A 25,005-nucleotide genomic window follows, 5' to 3' on the forward strand; every position below is an offset into this window, starting at 1 on the left:
ATACACGGGTACGTGGGAACCGGGTGAGGAGCTGGGTTAAAAACGGGGATGGCTAGTCGACAAGGGGGTAAAGAGCCCCCCAACCCGGCTGATCACGTGGAACGTGAGAGGGCTGAACGGGCCGATTAAAAGGGCACGGGTACTCGCACACCTAAAGAAATTAAAGGCAGATGTGGTTATGTTGCAGGAGACGCATCTGAAACTGATAGACCAGGTCAGACTACGTAAAGGATGGGTGGGGCAGGTGTTTCATTCGGGTTTGGATGCGAAGAACGGGGGGGTGGCTATCTTAGTGGGAAAACGGGTACTGTTTGAGGCAAAGACCATAGTGGCAGATAGTGGGGGTAGATATGTGATGGTGAGTGGCAGATTGCAGGGGGAGGCGGTGGTTCTGGTGAACGTATATGCCCCGAACTGGGATGATGCTAATTTTATGAGGCGTATGTTGGGACGTATCCCGGACCTGGAAGCGGGAAAGTTGGTAATGGGGGGAGACTTCAATACAGTGCTTGATCCAGGGCTGGACAGATCGAGGTCCAGGACCGGGAGGAGACCGGCAGCGGCCAGGGTGCTCAAGGACTTCATGGAGCAGATGGGAGGGGTAGACCCCTGGAGATTTAGTAGGCCTAGGAGTAAGGAGTTCTCATTTTTCTCCCATGTCCACAAAGTATACTCACGGATAGACTTTTTTGTCTTGGGAAGGGCGCTGATTCCGAAGTTGACAGGGACGGAATATACGGCCATAGCTATTTCGGACCACGCTCCACATTGGGTAGACCTGGAGGTAGGAGAGGAAAAAGAACAGCACCCACTCTGGAGAATGGATATGGGCTTATTGGCGGATGAGGGGGTATGTTTAAGGGTGAGGGGGTGCATCGAAAGGTACTTGGAGCTTAATGACAATGGAGAGGCTCAGGTGGGAGTGGTCTGGGAGGCGTTGAAAGTGGTGGTTAGAGGGGAACTGATATCCAAAAGGGCACATAAAGGGAAGCAAGAGGGTAAAGAAAGGGAGCGATTGGTGAAAGAACTTTTGAGGGTGGACAGGCAATATGCGGAGGCACCGGAGGAGGGACTGTACAGGGAAAGGCAAAGGCTACATGTGGAATTTGACCTGCTGACCACGGGTAAGGCAGAGGCACAGTGGAGGAGGGCACAGGGTGTACAGTATGAGTATGGAGAGAAGGCGAGTCGGCTACTGGCCCACCAATTGAGGAAGAGGGGAGCAGCGAGGGAGATAGGTGGGGTGAGAGATGAGGAGGGAGAGATGGAACGGGGAGCGGAGAGAGTGAACGGGGTGTTCAAGGCATTTTATGAGAGGTTATATAAGGCTCAGCCCCGGAACGGAAGGAGGGAATGATGTGTTTCTTGGATCAGCTGGAATTCCCTAAGGTGGAGGAGCAGGAGAGGGCGGGACTGGGAGCACAGATTGAGATGGAGGAGGTGGTAAAAGGGATTGGGAGCATGCAGGCGGGGAAGGCCCCGGGACCGGACGGATTCCCGGTGGAATTTTAGAAGAAGTATATGGACTTACTGGCCCCGCTTTTGACGAGAACCTTTAATGAGGCTAGGGATAGGGGGCAGCTGCCCCCGACTATGTCGGAGGCAACGATATCGCACCTTTTGAAGAAGGAAAAAGACCCGCTGCAGTGTGGGTCCTACAGGCCCATTTCCCTTTTAAATGTAGATGCTAAGCTCCTGGCCAAGGTGATGGCGACGAGGAGAGAGGACTGTGTCCCGGGGGTGGTCCACGAGGATCAAACTGGGTTCGTTAAGGGGAGACAGCTGAATACGAACATACGGAGGTTGCTAGGGGTAATGATGATGCCCCCACCAGAGGGGGAGGCGGAGATAGTGGTGGCGATGGACGCCGAGAAAGCATTCGATAGAGTGGAGTGGGATTATCTGTGGGAGGTGCTGAGGAGATTTGGTTTTGGAGAAGGGTATATCGGATGGGTACAGCTGCTGTATAGGGCCCCGGTGGCGAGCATGGTCACGAACAGCCAGAGGTCTGATTACTTCCGTCTTCATAGAGGGACGAGGCAGTGGTGTCCCCTGTCTCCGTTACTGTTTGCATTGGCGATTGAGCACCTGGCCATAGCACTGAGGGGCTCCAGGAAGTGGAGGGGAGTGCTCAGGGGAGGAGAAGAACACCGGGTATCCTTGTATGCAGATGATTTATTGCTGTATGTTGCGGACCCAGTGGAGGGGATGCCTGAGATAATGCTGACACTCAGGGAGTTTGGGGAATTTTCGGGGTACAAATTGAATATGGGTAAGAGTGAGTTGTTTGTGGTGCATCCGGGGGAGCAGAGCAGGGGAATAGATGACTTACCGCTGAGGAAGGTAACAAGAGATTTCCGGTACTTAGGGATTCAGATAGCCAGCAGTTGGGGAACCTTACACCGGCTTAATTTAACAAGATTGGTGGAACAGATGGAGGAGGATTTTAAGAGATGGGACATGGTGCCCCTGTCACTGGTGGGTAGGGTGCAGGCGGTCAAAATGGTAGTCCTCCCGAGATTCCTCTTTGTGTTTCAGTGCCTTCCGGTGATGGTCACAAAGGCTTTTTTCAAGAGAATTGAGAAAAGTGTCATGAGTTTTGTGTGGGCCGGGAAGACCCCGAGAGTGAGGAGGGGGTTCTTGCAGCGTAGCAGGGATAGGGTGGGGCTGGCACTACCGAGCCTAAGTGAATACTACTGGGCCGCCAATATCTCAATGGTGTGTAAGTGGATGGGAGAAGGGGAGGGAGCGGTGTGGAAGATTGGAGATGGCGTCCTGCAAAGGAACCAGCCGACAAGCAATGGTGATGGCGCCGTTGTCGTTCTCCCCGAAGAAATACACCACAAGTCCAGTGGTGGTGGCAACACTAAAAATTTGGGGGCAGTGGAGACGACATAGGGGAAGGACGGGAGCCTCGGTGCGGTCCCCGATAAGAAATAACCATAGGTTTGTCCCGGGGAGAATGGATGGGGGATTTGGAGCATGGCAAAGAGCTGGGGTTGTGCAACTGAGAGATCTGTTCGTAGACGGGACGTTTGCGAGTCTGGGAGCGCTGACGGAAAAATATGGGTTGCCCCAAGGGAATGCATTTCGGTACATGCAACTGAGGGCTTTTGCGAGGCAACAGGTGAGGGAATTCCCGCAGCTCCCGACGCAGGAGGCTCAGGATAGAGTGATTTCACGGACATGGGTGGGGGATGGTAGGGTGTCGGATATATACAGGGAAATGAGTGACGAGGGGGAGATCATGGTGAATGAGCTGAAGGGGAAATGGGAAGAAGAGCTGGGGGAAGAGATTGAGGAGGGGCTGTGGGCTGATGCCCTACGTAGGGTAAACTCGTCGTCTTCATGCGCCAGGCTAAGCCTGATACAATTCAAGGTTTTACACAGGGCGCATATGACTGGAGCACGGCTCAGTAAATTTTTCGGGGTAGAGGATAGGTGTGGCCCGGGCGGGTCCTCAGGGGTGTTTTTGTATAGATATTTGTATTAGGCTATGCATATTGGATTGTTGGATTTTATTTTTGGAGAGTTATTATTTTTGATATGGCAGTTACCATTTAGTTTATATATTATTTATTTATTTGTTAAAAACGGCCACTGTTATTTATACTGTTTTACTGTTGCAAAAAGGAAAACCTTTGTATTGTTTTGTTTGGCCAAAAAATTTGAATAAAATATATATTTTTTTAAAAACACCACACCGTCATGTGTGGTCAGTGTATTTCTGAACCTCTCGTAGGAGGTGGGATACTTTCCCTTTCCAATCTCCTTGAGATTGGTGTCCTGCTTCTGGGCCTCTACTATTTCCTCGATTCTAGTCTGTGTGACCTGAACTGCACTCACTGGCACGCTTTCGGGGGTTTTCCAAAAATACCCATGTCTGGAACCTGCCTTAGCCAGTGCGTTGGCTTTTACATTTCCAGGGGGGGAGGAACAATGGTGGCTGCGGACTTTTATGATCCCAAAAGTCCTGTTCTGGGCTTTTTCTAAAATATGGCTGAGTAATGGGGCTGAGGGGAGGGTTTTCCCATCTGCGGAAACAAATTCTCTTGCTTCCCACATGGGCAGAAATTCCGTAAGGCTGTTACAGACATAGAGGCTGTCCGAGTATATGTCTGCTGGGCTGGGGAAGGAATCTGGGTGCTCAACTATATATGCAATGGCCGCAAGCTCTGCTGCCTGCGCGCCTAAGTGTCCAGGTAGTTTCAACGATATTTCCTCGAGGGCGCGTCCCTGCGCGTCCTCGACATAGATCCCGCAACCTGTTATGCGCTTCCCATCCAAGACCGTGGAAGATCCATCCACATAAATCTTAATGGGCTCACACATGTCCGTGTGCGGTGGGCTCTGAGTTGGATTATCTATCTTTCTGGGGGGTGTTTTAGTGATAAAGGGGCCTGTGTTGTGGTGTGGAGAGATAATATCACATTCATGGGGGGTTCCGGGGTACTGTAAATTGTCGGCTAAGTAGGTGTGTGTCTTTGTCCTTTTCACAGTGATGTCCCGTCCCTGCAAGAGAAGGGTCCATCTGCCTGCTCTTATTTGGCTTACTGTACCGTCCTTGAGTCGTCCGTCCAGTAAAAGTTGGGTAGGGGGGTGTTCGGTCAGAATTGTGATGGGGTTCAGTCCGGTAATATATGAAAATTACTGGACTGCCCAGAAAACTGCGAGCAGGTGCCTCTCACAGGCTGAAAATCCCTGCTCCACAGCATCTAAAAGTCGGGAGGCGTAAGCTACGGGTCTTAATTGGTCATGCCGTTCCTGGAGGAGCACGGCTGAAAGGATGCGGTCTGTGGTCGCTACCTCTATGGCGTAAGGGGAAAGCGGGTCTGGAACTTGTAGTGCGGGGGCTGCTTTGAGTGCCTGTTTTTTTTTTTATTAAATATTTTATTGAAAATTTTTGGTCAACCAACACAGTACATTGTGCATCCTTTACACAATATTATAACAACACAAATAACAATGACCTATTTTATAAACAAAAAAAAACAAAAAAATGAATAAATAATAAATAACAAAAATGAAAACTAGCCCTAATTGGCAACTGCCTTGTCACAAGTAACACTCTCCAAAAATATAATTTAACAGTCCAATATATAATTATCTGTAGCAACGACCTATACATACTATACAGTATATATTAACAACCCTGAGAGTCCTTCTGGTTCCTCCTTCTCTCCCCCCCCCCCCCCCCCCCCCCCACCCCTCTCTCTCTCTCTCCCCCCCCCCCCCCCCCCGATCCTGGGCTGCTGCTGCTGCCTTCTTTTTCCCATTCCGTCTATCTTGCTGCGAGGTATTCGACGAACGGTTGCCACCGCCTGGTGAACCCTTGAGCCGACCCCCTTAGAACGAACTTAATCCGCTCTAGCTTTATAAACCCCGCCATGTCACTTATCCAGGTCTCCACCCCCGGGGGCTTGGCTTCTTTCCACATTAGCAATATCCTGCGCCGGGCTACTAGGGACGCAAAGGCCAAAACATCGGCCTCTCTCGCCTCCTGCACTCCCGGCTCTTGTGCAACCCCAAATATAGCCAACCCCCAGCTTGGTTCGACCCGGACTCCTACTACTTTTGAAAGCACCTTTGTCACCCCCATCCAAAACCTCTGTAGTGCCGGGCATGACCAAAACATATGGGTATGATTCGCTGGGCTTCTCGAGCACCTCGCACACCTATCCTCCACCCCAAAAAATTTACTGAGCCGTGCTCCAGTCATATGTGCCCTGTGTAATACCTTAAACTGAATCAGGCTTAGCCTGGCACACGAGGACGACGAGTTTACCCTGCTTAGGGCATCTGCCCACAGCCCCTCCTCGATCTCCTCCCCCAGCTCTTCTTCCCATTTCCCTTTTAGTTCATCTACCATAGTCTCCCCTTCGTCCCTCATTTCCCTATATATATCTGACACCTTACCATCCCCCACCCATGTCTTTGAGATCACTCTGTCCTGCACCTCTTGTGTCGGGAGCTGCGGGAATTCCCTCACCTGTTGCCTCGCAAAAGCCCTCAGTTGCATATACCTGAATGCATTCCCTTGGGGCAACCCATATTTCTCGGTCAGCGCTCCCAGACTCGCGAACTTCCCATCCACAAACAGATCTTTCAGTTGCGTTATTCCTGCTCTTTGCCACATTCCATATCCCCCATCCATTCCCCCCGGGGCAAACCTATGGTTGTTTCTTATCGGGGACCCCCCCAAGGCTCCAGTCTTTCCCCTATGCCGTCTCCACTGTCCCCAAATCTTCAGTGTAGCCACCACCACCGGGCTTGTGGTGTAGTTCCTCGGTGAGAACGGCAATGGGGCTGTCACCATAGCCTGTAGGCTAGTCCCCCTACAGGACGCCCTCTCTAATCTCTTCCACGCCGCTCCCTCCTCCTCTCCCATCCACTTACTCACCATTGAAATATTAGCGGCCCAATAATACTCACTTAGGCTCGGTAGTGCCAGCCCCCCCCTATCCCTGCTACACTGTAAGAATCCCTTCCTCACTCTCGGGGTCTTCCCGGCCCCCACAAAACCCATGATGCTCTTTTCAATCCTTTTAAAAAAAGCCTTCGTGATCACCACCGGGAGGCACTGAAACACAAAGAGGAATCTCGGGAGGACCACCATCTTAACCGCCTGCACCCTCCCTGCCATTGACAGGGATACCATATCCCATCTCTTGAAATCCTCCTCCATCTGTTCCACCAACCGCGTTAAATTTAACCTATGCAATGTGCCCCAATTCTTAGCTATCTGGATCCCCAGGTAACGAAAGTCTCTTGTTACCTTCCTCAACGGTAGGTCCTCTATTTCTCTACTCTGCTCCCCTGGATGCACCACAAACAACTCACTTTTCCCCATGTTCAATTTATACCCTGAAAAATCCCCAAACTCCCCAAGTATCCGCATTATTTCTGGCATCCCCTCCGCCGGGTCCGCCACGTATAGTAGCAAATCGTCCGCATACAAAGATACCCGGTGCTCTTCTCCTCCCCTAAGTACTCCCCTCCACTTCTTGGAACCCCTCAACGCTATCGCCAGGGGCTCAATCGCCAGTGCAAACAATAATGGGGACAGAGGGCATCCCTGCCTTGTCCCTCTATGGAGCCGAAAATATGCAGATCCCCGTCCATTCGTGACCACGCTCGCCACTGGGGCCCTATACAACAGCTGCACCCATCTAACATACCCCTCTCCAAAACCAAATCTCCTCAACACCTCCCACAAATAATCCCACTCCACTCTATATCAAATGCTTTCTCGGCATCCATCGCCACTACTATCTCCGTTTCTCCCTCTGGTGGGGCCATCATCATTACCCCTAACAACCTCCGTATATTCGTGTTCAGCTGTCTCCCCTTCACAAACCCAGTTTGGTCCTCGTGGACCACCCCCGGGACACATTCCTCTATTCTCATTGCCATTACCTTGGCCAGGACCTTGGCATCTACATTTAGGAGGGAAATAGGTCTATAGGACCCGCATTGTAGCGGGTCCTTTTCCTTCTTTAAGAGAAGCGATATCGTTGCTTCAGACATAGTCGGGGGCAGTTGTCCCCTTTCCTTTGCCTCATTAAAGGTCCTCGTCAGTACCGGGGCGAGCAAGTCCACATATTTTCTATAGAATTCGACTGGGAATCCATCCGGTCCCGGGGCCTTTCCCGCCTGCATGCTCCTAATTCCTTTCACCACTTCTTCTACCTCGATCTGTGCTCCCAGTCCCACCCTTTCCTGCTCTTCCACCTTGGGAAATTCCAGCCGATCCAAGAAGCCCATCATTCTCTCCCTCCCATCCGGGGGTTGAGCTTCATATAATTTTTTATAAAATGTCTTGAACACTCCATTCACTCTCTCCGCTCCCCGCTCCATCTCTCCTTCCTCATCCCTCACTCCCCCTATTTCCCTCGCTGCTCCCCCTTTCCTCAATTGGTGTGCCAGCAACCTGCTCGCCTTCTCCCCATATTCGTACTGTACACCCTGTGCCTTCCTCCATTGTGCTTCTGCAGTGCCTGTAGTCAGCAAGTCAAATTCTACATGTAGCCTTTGCCTTTCCCTGTACAGTCCCTCCTCCGGTGCTTCCGCATATTGTCTGTCCACCCTCAAAAGTTCTTGCAGCAACCGCTCCCGTTCCTTACCCTCCTGCTTCCCTTTATGTGCCCTTATTGATATCAGCTCCCCTCTAACCACCGCCTTCAACGCCTCCCAGACCACTCCCACCTGGACCTCCCCATTATCATTGAGTTCCAAGTACTTTTCAATGCACCCCCTCACCCTTAGACACACCCCCTCATCTGCCATTAGTCCCATGTCCATTCTCCAGGGTGGGCGCCCTCCTGTTTCCTCCCCTATCTCCAAGTCCACCCAGTGTGGAGCGTGATCCGAAATGGCTATAGCCGTATACTCCGTTCCCCTCACCTTCGGGATCAATGCCCTACCCAGCACAAAAAAGTCTATTCGCGAGTAGACTTTATGGACATAGGAGAAAAACGAGAACTCCTTAGGTCTGCTAAATCTCCACGGGTCTACACCTCCCATCTGCTCCATAAAATCTTTAAGCACCTTGGCTGCTGCCGGCCTCCTTCCAGTCCTGGACTTCGACCTATACAGCCCTGATTCCAACACCGTATTAAAATCTCCCCCCATTATCAGCTTTCCCATCTCTAGGTCCGGAATGCGTCCTAGCATCCGCCTCATAAAATTGGCATCATCCCAGTTCGGGGCATATAAGTTTACCAAAACCACCGTCTCCCCCTGTAGTTTGCCACTCACCATCACGTATCTGCCACTATAGTCTTTGCCTCGAACATTACCCGCTTCCCCACTAATATAGCCACCCCCCTGTTTTTCGCATCTAGCCCCGAATGGAACACCTGCCCCACCCATCCTTTGCGTAGCCTAACCTGGTCTATCAGTTTCAGGTGCATTTCCTGTAACATAACCACATCTGCCTTAAGTTTCTTAAGGTGTGCGAGTACCCGTGCCCTCTTTATCGGCCCGTTCAGCCCTCTCACGTTCCACGTGATCAGCCGAGTTGGGGGGCTTCCTATCCCCCCCCCCTTGTCGATTAGCCATCACCTTTTTCCAGCACCTCACCCAGTTCCCACGCAGCTGTATCTCCCCCAGGCGGTGCCCCCCCGCCGATCCTCTCCCATACCAGCTCCCCCCTCTCCCCAGCAGCAGCAACCCAGTAATTCCCCCCTCCCACCCCCCCCCCCCCCCCGCTAGATCCCCCGCTGGCGTAATTACTCCCCCCATGTTGCTCCCAGAAGTCAGCAAACTCTGGCTGACCTCGGCTTCCCCCCGTGACCTCGGCTCGCATCGTGCGACGCCTCCTCCTTCCTGCTTCTCTATTCCCGCCATGATTATCATAGCGCGGGAACCAAGCCCGCGCTTCTCCCTTGGCCCCGCCCCCAATGGCCAACGCCCCATCTCCTCCACCTCCCCTCCTCCCCCCATCACCACCTGTGGGAGAGAGAAAAGTAATCACATCGCAGGATTAGTACATAAAACCCCTCTTTGCCCCCCACATTCGCCCCACCACTTTGTTCGAACGTTCTTTTTAATAACCCGCTCATTCCAGTTTTTCTTCCACAATAAAAGTCCACGCTTCATCCGCCGTCTCAAAGTAGTGGTGCCTCCCTCGATATGTGACCCACAGTCTTGCCGGTTGCAGCATTCCAAATTTTATCTTCTTTTTATGAAGCACCGCCTTGGCCCGATTAAAGCTCGCCCTCCTTCTGGCCACCTCCGCACTCCAGTCTTGATAAACGCGGATCACCGCGTTCTCCCATTTACTGCTCCGAGTTTTCTTCGCCCATCTAAGGACCATTTCTCTATCCTTAAAACGGAGGAATCTCACCACTATGGCTCTGGGAATTTCTCCTGCTCTCGGTCCTCGCGCCATCACTCGGTATGCTCCCTCCACTTCCAACGGACCCGCCGGGGCCTCCGCTCCCATTAACGAGTGCAGCATCGTGCTCACATATGCCCCGACGTCCGCTCCCTCCACACCTTCAGGAAGACCAAGAATCCTCAGGTTGTTCCTCCTTGCGTTGTTTTCCAGTGCCTCCAACCTTTCCACACATCGTTTCTGATGTGCCTCCTGCGTCTCCGTCTTCACCACCAGACCCTGTATATCGTCCTCATTCTCGGCTGCCTTTGCCTTCACGACCCGAAGCTCCCGCTCCTGGGTCTTTTGTTCCTCCTTTAGCCCTTCGATCGCCTGTCGTATCGGGGCCAACAGCTCTTTCTTCATTTCCTTTTTGATCTCTTCCACACAGCATTTCAAGAACTCTTGTTGTTCAGGGCCCCATGTTAAACTGCCACCTTCCGACGCCATCTTGGTTTTTGCTTGCCTTCCTTGCCGCTGTTCTAAAGGATCCACTGCAATCTGGCCACTCTCTCCTCCTTTTTCCATCTGTATCCAGGGGGGATTCCCTTCTGGTTTACCGCACAGTGTTTTTAGCCGTCAAAATTGCCGTTGGGGCTCCTATCAAGAGCCCAAAAGTCCGTTTCACAGGGAGCTGCCGAAACGTGCGACTCAGCTGGTCATCGCCGCACCCGGAAGTCTGAGTGCCTGTTTTAAAGAGTCCACAGCATCCGTATGCTGCGGAAGCCATTCCCAGGGGGCTCCCTTCTTTAGGAGGTCTGAGAGGGGCGCTGCCTTGCTGGCGAAACCGTCAATGTGGTTTCGGCAGTAGCCAACCAGTCCTAAAAACGACCGGAGGGCTGAAACGTTCTGGGGAAGGGGCAATTTAGCAATTGAGTCAATCCTTTTGTGCTCGATCTCGCGTTTACCGTGCGTGATAATTGTTCCCAAATATACCACTTTTTCTTCCAAAATCTGGGCCTTTTTGGGGTTGACTTTACAACCAATTGAATGTAATAGTTCCAGGAGGTCGGACAGAAGCTCAATGTGCTCTTCCTTGGTGTCTGTCTGCAGAGAAAATTTTGCTAATCCATTTGCCAGCTGTCGGTGGAAAATGGAGGGGGAGTTGTGGAATCCTTGTGGCAGGCATGTCCACGTGTACTGCTGTGCTTTAAAGGTGAAGGCAAATTTGTACTGGCACGCCTTTGCCAACGGAATGGACCAGAATCCATTACTGATGTCCAAAACCGTGAAGTAGCGGGAATTGAGTCCCTGCTTGAGCATGGTCTCGGGACTTGTTGCTACGGTGGGGGCTGCTGCGGGGTTGACTTTGTTGAACTCCCGATAATCAATGGTCAGTCGCCATGATCCATCGGGCTTTCTCACTGGCCAAATCGGGGCATTATTAGTGGAGGCTACTGATCTAAGTACGCCCTGCTCTAATATGCTCTCTATTACTTTTGAGATTTCTCCCTCTGCCTCTTGGGGAAATCTGTACTGTTTTTGGGGTCTAGGGTCAGGTCCTGTTACTTGTACAGAGCCAGTCATCCGTCCACAGTCGTGCTTGTGGGTCGCGAATGCTGCCCTGTTCTTTTGCAGGACTGCCCTAACCTGCTTGGCCGTACTAAGCGTGGTCGGGTTGAACCAAAATTTGCCTACGGCGCTAATTTTGTTCATATATTCGCCTATGTTGAGCGTTGCGGGGGCTCTTGCGGATTTTGCCATCTTCCAAACACACTGGTTGACTGGATCGAATGATAGGTGGTGGGAATTCATGAAATTAATTCCCAGAATGTGTACTGCTGTGTGGGGCAGGTCTACTAAAACCACAGGGTGTTTGGTGGTAATGTTACCAATTTGAATGGTTACAGGGGCTGTGATGTGTCCCTGCTGTGAGTGGCCTGTAAAGCCGCTGAGGGTGACAGTGGCTGTAGTGGGCCACGTGTCCTTTTGAAATAGGGTGGAGGAATTTATGGTGGTGCGGGACCCTCCTGTGTCCCAGAGAAATTCGACAGGCTGTCCCCGAATTTACGCTGCAACTACCGGTCGTCCGGACCTATCCCAAAGGGTGTCGCAGACCCAACTGGGGGAGCCCATACACCGTCAGTCCGTTCCGGTCAAGTCCATCTGATCCGAACGGCGCTAACGCTATGAATGGGCTCTGTCTTTTTCTTAATCAGAGTGCCCGTCTGCTGGGATCTCTGTGGCTTTTTAGGGGCATTGCACTCTTTTGCGAAATGTCCAACTGTCCGCAGTTGTGACACTCTAGTGACTTGGGTGGGGGGCTGTTCTTTCACTCATTTACCCATGCGGGGTTCTGGTGTGTTGTTTTTACTGCCTGCATCTCTGCGGCGGCCTGCTTTTCCTCGCTATTTCTAACGGTGGGTTTGCTCTGAACAGATTGCTCCCAAACGCGGGACAATCTTGTAACTACCCACTTCTCGTTATGGGCCTCCTCTGAGGGATCATAACTCGTGCAGGCTTTCTGTCCTGCATCTGTGGCATGGGAGATAAGGGTGCGGGTCCATTTGGCCATGTTGTCTGGAGACAAATGGGCGCGTTCTAAATTACCGAAAACTGCTGTGAAATGAATCCACAGGCATCCAGCAAACGCTGTGGGGTGTTCTGTCTTTTCCTGCCTGCACTTATTGAGGCCACCTACGGGGTCACCCCGGTTATACCCGATCGCATCCAGGATCGCGGTATGCATTTCTGCAAGCGTGCCTCCTCCTACATTCTGTGGGTCGGGAAGGGCTGCTGATACCGACGGATCTAAACTTAAACTATGAGCTTTACATGCTCTCTCTCATCCAGGCCGTACATGTTCGCCTGATGTCTAACTGTGGCAAAGAAATGGTGGGGGTCTGTGGCAGGGAGGAACGGTGTGATCTTCTCGCACGCGTCCCGTAATTGGGTCACTGTTAAGGGGGTGGAATAGAGATATTCCGCATCGTCCGATGTGGCTGTGTGGTGGGTGGTTACAGGGTTCATTGGAGCCTGAACTATCTGCTGTGTGGGGGGTTGGGGTGCTTTTCTCTTTTGGGGCTTTCCCTGCGCACATGTTCCCTGAACATATCTCTGCGCTGTTTCGTGTAACTCTTCCCAATCAGGGCCGTCTTCCTGGTCTAACTTTTCCCCAAAGGTTTCCTGAAAACCTTTCTGAACAGAAAGCAGTGATTGCAGCTCTGCAATCTGCTTCCGGCACTTTGCGTGATCTAAGGTGCTCTGTTTTTGTTCTGTGGTGGCAGCATGGAGTGCTCTTAATGCGGCTTTTAGATCGCTACACTGTCTCTGTAACGTTTCTACCTGTTTTTCTGTCTCTTCTCTTACCAGGACTGCATGTTGCTTGTCCTGATAGGCTTTTGCATACTGCGACTGGAAACTGCTTAAATGTGCCAGACAAGACTGGTGACCCTGTTTGGCATCAGCCACCTTTCCATCCTTTGCTGCCAATTTCCTCCTTAATTCTAAATTCTCTTTCTCAACTTCACTCACATCGACTTTACTCATCCGATGTATGCCCTCAACGTCTTTGCGGAGTGTCTTGACGACCTCCTCTGTGCCTCGCAATTGTGCCAAACAGGACACAATTGCCATCGGCTTGCGAGCGTTTCCCAAGCTCTTTTTGTGTATCTCGCTCAGGTTCTCCCACCAAGTATGCCCTATACTTCCGGGACCTGATTCGTCATTATCGCAGAAATCATTCCACAGGGGCCGTCCTTTGCCCTTGAGATATTTCCGGACTTCCTCCTCCCAAATGGGACACTGTCCCACTCTACTGCTGCTGGTCGCTGCGACCGCAAATTCCTCAGGGTTCATGAGGCGCTGCATTGCCAGCATGGCCATCTTTCCTATCCGACTACTTCTTCTAAATTTGGAACAGGGGGCTAAGGCGGTGTTGTAAATGCGGGTACAGCTTACGCTACTTTCCGAAAATACAGACTTCCGACAGTTTTGACGCAACAAAAATCTATCAGTTTTACCTTATAGCCCTGTTAGTTACGCATGCATACACACACTTCCGAATTATGACTATTGATCAGAACTGCTTGAACACTTGTGGTTTTCTGTTTCCAATTGGGTTTCTAATTCAAATTTCTTGGGTTCTCCCGGAGTGGTTTTCCACTTCTAGATCGGGTCCCACCAGAGTCGCCAAAATGTTGCTCGTTTTAGCCTTAGTTTAATTGCTCTAATTCTGTCACCTTTGCTCTTGAGTCGCCAGGTATCTTTCTGATACCGCCACGTGATTCAAGTCCGAGTAATGGTCAATAATCCAATACAGCGCTTAGTAAGAGTTAAATCAACGCACATTTAGTATATACAGCAATCAATACTTGTACATTAATTCTACTTCTAAGCTACTTCCTACAACTAACAGGCCAATACTTAACTTTGGAAATGGTCCACCAGGTCAGGGAAACGAATGGCCTTTCGTACGGGTTCTGAGCCTGCGGGATTCAAAGCTGGTGCAGGTCGACAGTCAGGAGTGTCTATCTCGTAGCGAGCGTTGGAGTAAGACTTACGTTTTCAGCAGAAGGGTCTCCAAGGGTGCGAAGAGAAGACGAAGAGAAGAGGGCAAGCGGGCCAGCGATCGATTTGACCTTGGACTCTATTCTTATAGTCCCCAGGGGCTTCCCGCCTTTTGGGGCGGACCTTGTACCTGGTTCCAAGTGATTGGACTTGGTCCCAATCACTTGGTTCGATATTCTCCAATGCTGGAGCGATTCCTTGATCGAGGGGTGGTCTTTTACCTCTCTTTGTGTCAGCTCCTGCTGCCGCCGAAAAGTCTGGGTCGGCTTTGTGTTACTAATTTGTAGTATATTGTTCCCGGGGATTGCTACTTTATATGCAGATGGCTGGTGCGCTGTTATGTTGATGGCTGCAGGTATTGATTCGGTCTGGCTTCCCCAGAGGCGAATACTCAGTTTTACCTGCAGCTGTCTGTTTGAGTCCTGTTGGCTGATTTTCCCATCAGCCTCTTCCATTCGCCATTTTAAATCGGGGTTTGGCCATTCTAATCAGGAGTTAGCCATTTTACATGGCTACAGCGCACACACACATACAACCTCCCGCCGGTCCGATTTCCGCCAGTCCGATTTCCGCCCGGTCCAACCCTCCCTACTCAGCCGACTCAAGGGGCTGAATATCCTACTACTGTTCATATATTTGCTGATACTTTATAATTAGTTTATTAATTACTGATCCCTTTTTTTCCCCAGTATTCTTGCTGAGGAAGAGTTCCACAGTAAACCCTACTTATTTTTCAAGTTGCTTTATTTCATGTTTGAACTTAGTCTTGTTTATCTATTCAATCACATGAGGTATCATAGCAGAGTCCAGTCTTGTCCTAAACCATGTCCACACACAACCTCTCCAGCAGTGCATCTGGATAATTCTTGTAATGTGACTATTCCTATATATTTTTTATCTTCTGAAATGCTGAACCCAGTTCAACAATCTCACTTCTCCTCTGATTGGGATCAGCCAATTAACTAGGGATCAAGTGTGTGACTTCTTCCGGCAAACAAGAAAAAGCTATTGTAAATGCTAGAAATCCAAAGTAAAAATGGAAAATTCTGGAAATGTGCTGTAAATCCAACAGCATCTGAACAGCGGAAAGACCAGTTAATTGTTCTGACACTCATCAAAGCTTAATATTCAAGAAGTAGCACTGAATTTAAGGAGTACCAGCATTTCTATTATCAATCATTGGTGAAATAACAATATAAATGAATTTTAACCTATTTTGTTTCTTCCTTGACAGCAAATACTGCTCATAATGGACGTGTTAATGGTCTGTGCTTTACAAGTGATGGACTCCACCTTTTAACAATTGGCACAGACGATCGCATGAGACTTTGGAATAGTTCCACGGGACACAATACACTGGTACTTAGACTTTAGTTGAAATTTAATTCAGTGTTCTAGAAAAATACTGTTGGTTGATTAGTAAAGAACACAATTATCTGCTGTTTTATTTAATAATAAATGTTTACAAATTATCATTAAAATGACAAGAAAACTACAATTTATGAGTTGCAGAAAATCTGGAAATACTCAGCAAATCAGCCAGCATCCGAAAGGAAAAAAAGACAGTCTATGATATTTTGATGTGTACTGTTTATCAAAATTGACGGATGGATAAACAGACATTTAAGTACAACTGGAAAAAATGAAGTGAAAAATGATTAGGAAATCACAGAGTGTAGAGCAGGCTTGTGAAACCCCCAGCCTCGAAGCCATTGTATCCGGCCCATGGACTCACTGTTCAAACTACGGGTTAGTTGAATGAAAGATCTGCAAGGAACTGCACGTCCAATCACTGATTCTCTCCCATATTTCAGTTTGATAGGCCCGAGGCCTGGGGGCGGCTGGAGGCCAGGTTATGCCCGGGGGCAGCAGGAGGCCAGGTTATGCCCGGGGGCAGCAGGAGGCCAGGTTATGCCCGGGGGCAGCTGGAGGCCAGGTTATGCCCGGGGGCAGCTGGAGGCCAGGTTATGCCCGGGGGCAGCTGGAGGCCTGGTTATGCCTGGGGGCAGCAGAAGGCCAGTTTATGCCTGGGAGCGGCTGGAGGCCAGGTGAGGCCAGGGGGCGGCTGGAGGCCAGGTTATGCCTGGGGGCGGCTGGAGGCCAGGTTATGCCTGGAGGCCACGTTATGCCCGGGGGCGGCTGAAAGCCAGGTGAGGCCCGGGAGCGGTTGGAGGCAAGGTGAGCCCCGGGAGCGGCTGGAGGCCAGGTGTGTGTGTTTCTGCGGGTGTCTCTGGGTCATTTTTGTGTGAGAGCATGAACTTGCAGAGAGCTGGAAACACACACCATGCCTTCCACTTCTTTCCTCTGCAAACACCTATCCTCAAAGAAGGTCAGGAAGGGAGGGAACCCAAGCTGAATCTGGCCCATACTTTTGTATGAATTCTGCCAAGACCAGCATTGAGTATGCACCACCAGAGAAGAATGTACGGTGATTGTTTGTTAAACACAGCTCCTTAATTGAGGCCTGGTACCCACTCCTTCCTTGGTGACCCTGAGACCTAGTCTGTCTCTCCTGCTGCAGTTCGTATGGTGCAGGAACATCCATAGTGCTGCTAGGGAGGAAGAGACAGTGAAGGAGCGACGATATATTGCCAAGTCAGGATGGTGTCTGGCTTGGAGGGGAACTTCCAGTATCATGTTATGTTAGTGTACCAACATTCTCTTAACACTATTCTGACTGAAGGTTATGGACGTGACATGTTAATCTCTTGTTTCTGCTCCAGAGACACTGCTTGACCAAGTGAGTGTTCCCAGCATATTCTGGTTTCATTACCTGTGTTCCAGCATCTATATTAATTTGCTTTTTATTTATCTAGCACTGTATTCGCCAGTAAATCTGTGACTTAGTCTGATCAGGATAATGAAAATAGCGAAGTTATATAAACAAAGAGAGTTGAAAACTAAGACTTAATTACATTGATTTGACACTTGCAGGTAAATTACGGAAGAGTGTCTAATGAAAGCCGAAAAGGTCTCAAGTTTACAGTGTCCAGTGGCTGCAGTGCAGATTTTGCCTTTGTTCCTGTTGATAGTTGTATTGCCATGTATGACATCTACTCTGGACAGCTGCTGACTGAACTCAGGGGACATTATAATTATGTAAACTGCTGCACGTTCCAGTCTGACTTCCAAGTAAGTAAACTACTAACCACTGAAATTAAACTTCAATCATGCAATGACAGATATATTGCTAATATTTCCAGAAATGTCTAACTTAAGTCTCCACATTTTTCATTTATGTGGAGGTTTTGTTTCCAACCCATTCGAGATTATTGAGACCCGCTTCCTGTTCCTTCGATCTTATTTCCATGACACTGCTGATCACCCAACTTCCCCTTCTGGCTTCCATTATAGCCAAAAGCATTAATGGTCCTCTCCCTTCACGTGTTGTCCCCCTTTTCTCTAAATCTGCTGTTGTCACCCCTTTCTTCAACAATCCAATCTTAACCCCATCCATCGTCCCTGCAAACTGCCCCCCTTTCCTCTCCAAATGAGTTCTTGCTTCCCAAATCCATTTCCTTCTTTGTGGAACTCCATGTTTGAATCCTTCCAGTCAGGTTTGCTGCTATATTACGGAAATGGCTCTTATCAAAGTCACAAGTGCCATCGTATGTGACTGTAACAAAGTTAAACTATTTCTCCTTAACATTCTCAATCTGTCTGCAGTCTTTGACACAGTTGATCACCCCATCTTCCTTCAACACTTCACCATTATCTAGCTGGCTGAGGCTGCTCTCAACCTATCTACCTAATCATAGCCAGAGCTTCACTGCAATAGCTTTGCTTCCCCTCCAGCACTGTTACCTCTGGTGCCCCCTCGTATCTACATGCTGCTCCTTGGCGACAACATCCAAAGACACAGGGTTATTATGTATGCTGGCAACATCCAGCTGTACCTCTCCAGCACATCTCTCAACTTCATCACTGGCGCTGAATTATCGGACTGCTCATCTGACCATCCAGTCCTGGATGAGTAGAAATTTCCTCCAAATAAGTATTGGAAGATTGACGCCATTGTTTTTGATCCTGCTCCAAATTCCATTCCTTAGCTGACAACTCCATTCCTCCAACTGGCAAGATTCTGAGACATAGATACATAGAAATTAGGAGCAAGAGGAGGCCATCCACTATTTCTAGTGCCACTCCCTTGAGTATTCTTGAGATGTAGATTACCAGGCCCTGGGGATTAATCAGCCTTCAATCCCATCAATTTCCTCAACACCATTTCATACTAAGCCAGTCTGTTTGCAATCTTAGTATCTTACTGGACTCTGAGATTAGGTTCCAACCACATATTTGCACTATCAAGACCGCCTACATCCAGCTCTAACATTGCCCAACCTCACCCTGTTTCAGCTCATCTGCTACTGAAACCAGCATTCATGCCTTGGGTGTGTCCAGACTTTTTTTTTCTTTTTCAAATTTGGAGTACCCAATTCATTTTTTCTAATTAAGGGGCAATTTAGCGTGGCCAATCCACTAACCCTGCACATCTTTGGGTTGTGAGGGCTAAACCCACACAAACACTGGGAGAATGTGCAAACTCCACACGGGCAGTGACCCAAGGGCCGGGATCAAACCTGGGTCGTCAGCGCTGAGGCAGCAGTGCTAACCACTGTGCCACCGTGCTGCCATCCTGGGTGTGTCCAGACTTGACCATCCCAGCACACTCCTGGCTGATCTCCCAAATTCTCCCATCTGTAAACTTGAGGTCATCGAAAACTCAGTTGCCCATGTTTTAGCCTGCATCAAGTCCAATTCCACATCATCCTTGTTCTTGCCGACTTCCACTGGCAACCAGACAGGCAATGTCTTGATTTTAACATTCTTACCCTTGTTTTCCAATCCCTCCATGGCCTCACCCCTCCTTTTCTCAAATCCCCTCCAAGCCTACACCCCTCCGAGATACCTGTGCTCATATAATTCTGGATTCTTGAGCATCCACCATTGGTAGCCATGCCAAGACCTTAAGCTAAAGAATTCTCTCCCTACACCTCTCCAACTTGCTTTCCTCTTTAAACACACTCCTTAAAACCTACCGCTTTAACCAAGTTTTGGTGATTTGACCGAATATCTCCTTATATGGCACAGTTTCATTTTTGTTTTATGATGCTCCGAGAAACTGCCTTTGATCATTTTATTATATTAAAGGTGCTATATAAATATAAGTTGTTGAAATTCCAGTTATTTTGTGCATGGAGCAAAGATGAAGAATCAAGAACTTTGAATTTAAGTTGTTGCTCAGTTTACTTTTTTCCCTTCATAAAATGCCTTCTGTTAGGAGGGAATTGGGAATTTTATCACTCATTGAAAGCCAGCTGTATTAAGAGCTGGTCTGTCAACACATGCAGAAATGTGTTTTAAATATAATTTTCTCTTTGCAGGAACTTTATAGCGGTGGCAGTGATGTTAACATTTTAGCATGGATTCCAGATCTTGGTCGAACAGGTGCAGAAAATGAACCTAAGGGGGTAAGAGAAAAAAATTATACAGCATATTTTACTTCTATAAAATATAACTGCCGCTCTATATATGGCATTTTAATATCTCTACCATCAAATCACAGAAAGATGCATTTCTGTAATCACGGGCTGGATTCTCCGCTGGCAGATTCTCCGTTGCGCCGGCAGTGCACCCACACCCGGGGATTTCCTGACGGCATAGGGCTGCCCACAATGGGAAACCCCATTGGCCGGCTGGCGGGATGGAGAATGCCACCCTACATCTGTGGTCTCCCTATTCTGGACCAATTCAAATTAAATTCCATTGCCGTACTCTCTCCCAAAATATTTCAAATATTTACCCAATTTTCTCAAAAGATGCAATAGTCTCTGTATCAACTATTCCATGCTCCATATTACGATATTACTTTTAAAATCTCTCTTCAGCCGCTTTGTGACAATTCTGATTTGATGAATCCCCTCATCACTGATTCCTCAGCTGAAGAAAATAAGGGTGGCATTTGGCGCAGTGGTTAGCAGTGTGACTACTGCGCTGAGGACCCAGGTTCGAATCCCGGCCCTGGGTCACTGTCCGTGTGGAGTTTGCGCATTCTCCCCGTGTCTGCGTGGGTTTCACCCTCACAACCCAAAGATGTGCAGGTTAGGTGGATTGGCCACACTAGATTGCCCCTTAATTGGAAAAATAATAATAATTGGGTACTCTAAATTTACTTTTTAAATAACTGAAGAAAATAGACTTAATAATATTGAGAAATATTTGTAAAATCTATTCAAGGTTCCGGTGGAAATAGTCCCACTATCTCCTTAGGACTATAGTTTCCTCTCTTTCTCCTTGGCAACACTATTTTGTACATTCTGTTTGGCTTTAATATCCCTTCTATACAAAATAGAAGTAAAAGTAGGTTATCCTCGAACCAGCTCCGCCTCTCAATAAGATCATGGTTGATTTTTTTTGTGTTTCAAATTCTACATTCCCATCTACCCCCAATAACCTTTGATTCCCTTGTATACCAAGAATCTTATCTACCCCCACCTTAAACATATCCAATGACCCCCACCTCCACCACTTTCTGAGGCAGAGAACTTCCAAAGTCGTACAATAATAATAATCTTTATTAGTGTCACAAATAGGCTTACATGCAATGAGGTTACTATGAAAATCCCCTAGTCGCCACACAGTCCGGCGCCTGTTCGGGTACACTGAGGGAGAATTCAGAATATCCAATTCACCAAGTGGATCTTTCGGGACTTATGGGAGGGAACCTGAGCACCCAGAGGAAGCCCTTGCAGTCACGGGGAGAGCGTGCAGACTGCGCACAGATAGTGACCCAAGCCGGGAATCGAACCCGGGTCCCTGGCGCTGTGAAGCAACAGTGCTAACCACTGTGCTATCATGCCGCCCATGCAACCCTCTGAGAGAAAAAAATTCTCCTCATCTCTGTCCTAAAAGGATGAGCCCTCATTTCAAAAATGTGCCCCCTGGTTCTGGGCTCACCCAGAACAGGAAACGTCCTTTCCACATCTACTTTGTCAAGACCATTCAGGATCTTGTATACTTTAATCAATTCACCATTCACTTTTCTAAACTACAGTGGAAACAAGCCCAATCTGTCCACTCTTTCCTCATAAGACAACCCGCACATTCCAGGTATTAATCTAGTAAATTTCTGAATTGTCTTCAATGCATTCGCTTCCTTTGTTAAATATGGATACCACAATTGCACACAGTGTGCAAGATATGGTCTCACAAATGCCATGGATAACTGATGCATAACATCCTTGCTGTTCAATTCCTCTCTTAATAAAGGATAGCATTCCATTAGCCTTCTTAATTACTTGCTGTGTGTGCAAACTAATGTTTTGCGGCCCATGTACTAGAACACCTCGACTCCTTTGCACCTCGGACTTCTGCAGCCGTTCTCCATTTAAGTAATACTCTGCATGCGGTTTAATGGATGCATTGCACCCGGCGAAGATCTGTGTGGGTTGGTTAGATCGCGGGAGAGGCCCAAATCTGGAACCGCGCCAAGCGGTTTGCGATCTAACCAGCCCATTCCCGTTGGCGGGATCCGGATCCTGCCTAGACGCAGCACAAAGCTGACTGAGGCTATTTACAGGCAATCACCATCTCATTAACAAAATGGAAACCCAATGTAACAGCCTCCCGTGAACTAACTGGCTTCCCAGTGAGAAGCCACGGTGGCGCCGATTCATACTGATCCACACATGTGGACCAGGTGTCACGGCACCTTGGGGGTCCCCCAGGTCTTTGGAGGCCCTGAGATGGTCAGGAACAGGGCAGGGTGGCCCCGGGCTCTCCCCCTGGCACAAGGGCACCTTGGAAGTGCCATGCTGGCAGGAGCACTGCCAGCATGCTCGGTTGGCACTGCCAAGGGTCAGGAGTGCCATGCCCATGAAAGGAGGGATGAGGGGTGGGGGTATAATAGGTCGGCATGTATGAAGGGGCCTCCGGAAGATAGTGGGGTGAAGGGTAGGGGTCCTGTAAGGGGGTTTAGCGTGGAAAGGCCTGAAAAGGTGAATTCTCAGCGATCCCATAGTCGGGCGTCCTCACTTGGGGGAGTGTGGGGTAATACCCATGTATATGGGTGGTGACGTTTCCCGTGGGTGGAGATTGTAGGAGAACCTCGAGCTGACTTGGATATCGGGGCACACTTTTAAAATGGTGGCCGATCTCTGAGGGGCCAGTCTGGCCAGTGGGTTCAGCACCCCAGTGATGAAAAAAATTCTAAGTGTGGGCTAGCCCATAGAGAAACTCCCCAGGGCCCGAAAAATGACTATGTGTGGTTAGATAATCGTGGGGAACTCGCCTTCACAGCCAGGGAGAAACTCCCAGCCCAACCCGCCTGAAATTACACTTAGAAACTTTTCTGTTAAATCGTGCCCACAGTTTCTTTATTCTTCCTGCCAAAGTGAACGACTTCACATTTTCCCACATTATACTCCATCTCTCAGATTTGTGTCCACTCACTCAACCTATCTATATTTGTCTGCAACCTTCTTCTGTCGTCTTCACAACCTTGTCTCATCTGCAAATTTAGCCACCGTGCCTTCGCTCCCTTCATTTGAGTCATGGAAATAAATTGTATAAAGTTGAGGCCCCAGCACAGACTCCTGCGGGATTCCACTCGTCACATCCTGCCAATCAGAAAATACTCATTTATGCACACTCCGTTTTCTGTCAGTAAACTAATCTTCTGTCCATGCTAATATGTTACCCCCTACACCATGACCTATCATTTTCTGCAATAGCATTTGATGTGGTACCTTGTCAAATGCCATCTAGGATTCCAAGTACAGTATATCTACAAGCTATCCTTTATCCACAGCACATGTTACTCCTTCAAAGAACTCCAATAAATTGGTTAAACATGATTTCCCTTTCACAAAACCGTGCTAACTCCTCTTGATTACCTTAAGTTTCCAGCTATAACCTCCTTAAAGATTGATTCTAACACCTTTGCCATGACAGCCCTTAAGCTAACTGACCAAATGTTTCCTGTTTTCTGCCTCCCTGCCTTCAATAATGGGGTTATGTTTGCTACTGTCCAGTCTGAATCTCGCGAAGTTTGGAAAATTAACACCAACACAACTATTACATCGTTAGCCACCTCTTTTACAAAAAATAAATTTAGAGTTTCCAATTAAGGGGCAATTTAGCTTGGCCAATCTACCTACACTGCACATTTTCTGGGTTGTGGGGGGCGAAACCCATGCAAACACAGGGAGAATGTGCAAACTCCACACGGACAGTGACCCAGAGCCGGGATTGAACCTGGGACCTCGGCGCGTGAGACAACAGTACTAACTAATTGCGCCACCGTGCTGCCCTCTTTTAAGACCCTTGTTTGAAGTCCAACAGGAACCAGAGACTTTCCAGCCTGTGGCTCCCATCAGCACATTCTATATACACCTTCCTTCGTGATTGTAATTCCACCAACTCCTCTCTCCCTTCTACCTCTTGATTTACAGATATTTCAGGAATGTTTTTTGTATCCTCTATAGTGAAGACATAAGCAAAATATTTTCTCATTTCATTTGCCATTTCCTTATTATTTCCTCTTAATTCCCCATTGTCACTCTTTAGAGAACCGAGACTCAATCTATTTATTTATTAGTTTCTTTTTTAAATGCCAATAGAAACTCTTATCCATTTTTACATTTCCAGCTAGCTTCCTCTCATACTCTTAATTTTCTCTCCTGATTAACCTTGTAGTCATTTTCTGCTGTTCTTGATATTCTGGCAGTTGTATTTGTGCAGTTGATACTCTGGCAGCTGTATTTGTGCAGTCGGGCAGCACGGTAGCACAAGTGGGTAGCACTGTGGCTTCACAGCACCAGGGTCCCAGGTTCGATTCCCCTCTGGGTCACTGTCTATGCGAAGTCTGCATGTTCTCCCGTGTCTGCGTGTGTTTCCTCCGGGTGCTCTGGTGTCCTCCCACAGTCCAAAGACGTGCAGGTTAGGTGGATTGGCCATGATAAATTGCCCTTAGTAACCAAAAAGGTTAGGAGGGGTTATTGGGTTCTGCACTGTATGTTCTATGTATGCTTTCCTTAACTTCTTTAGTTAACCACAGATGATAGATCTTCCCCTTATTTTCCTTTAGAATAGGAATATACTTCTGAGTATTCTGAAGTATGCCATACCTAATGAGCAAGCGGTACAAGGGCCTAACCAATGTTCTGTATCACTAATTTCCACTGCTGCAGTGTATAAAATGGGATATTCTGTTGCCATCTTTTATGGCTTTACCTGCCTGAAAACCCTCCAAGGAGTAATGGTGAAGAAATTTAAGTAGCAATGCACAGGTTTGCAGTGGTTCCCAAGGAAGTGGTGCTATGCAACCATTTTTCCCTCTATGTATTAGAACATCTGCATGTCTAAATTCATCCATGTCCTTCAGTGTCTCTCCATTCTATCATTTGGTGTTTACTGACTTAAACTGCAGTAAATTCACATTAAATTGCATCTGTCATCTATATGCCCTATTTACCAGCCTATTAATGTTGTCCTAAATTGTTTTCATTCCTGCTCACTGTGTGCTAAACTTAGTATTTCTGTATCATTTGCACATTTGGAGATTGTGTTCCATACACCCTAGTCCAGATCATAGGTATATAGAGAACAAAAGATGACCA

The 25,005-nt window shown here is 48.5% G+C and overlaps 1 protein-coding gene across 1 annotated transcript in view; it reads left to right on the plus strand.

Annotated features, from left to right (window-relative positions):
* The window catches only part of ercc8 (excision repair cross-complementation group 8), a 96,344-nt gene that overhangs the window by 51,637 nt on the left and 19,702 nt on the right, over positions 1-25,005 (plus strand). Inside the window, exons 9-11 of the mRNA XM_072496977.1 lie at positions 15,621-15,745; positions 17,321-17,518; positions 19,771-19,857. Coding sequence (XP_072353078.1) covers positions 15,621-15,745; positions 17,321-17,518; positions 19,771-19,857 — 410 coding nt within the window. The remainder of the gene's footprint in view (positions 1-15,620; positions 15,746-17,320; positions 17,519-19,770; positions 19,858-25,005) is intronic.

The sequence above is a fragment of the Scyliorhinus torazame genome, chromosome 3, assembly GCF_047496885.1.
Source record: "Scyliorhinus torazame isolate Kashiwa2021f chromosome 3, sScyTor2.1, whole genome shotgun sequence".
NCBI classification, from domain to species: Eukaryota; Metazoa; Chordata; class Chondrichthyes; order Carcharhiniformes; family Scyliorhinidae; genus Scyliorhinus; species Scyliorhinus torazame.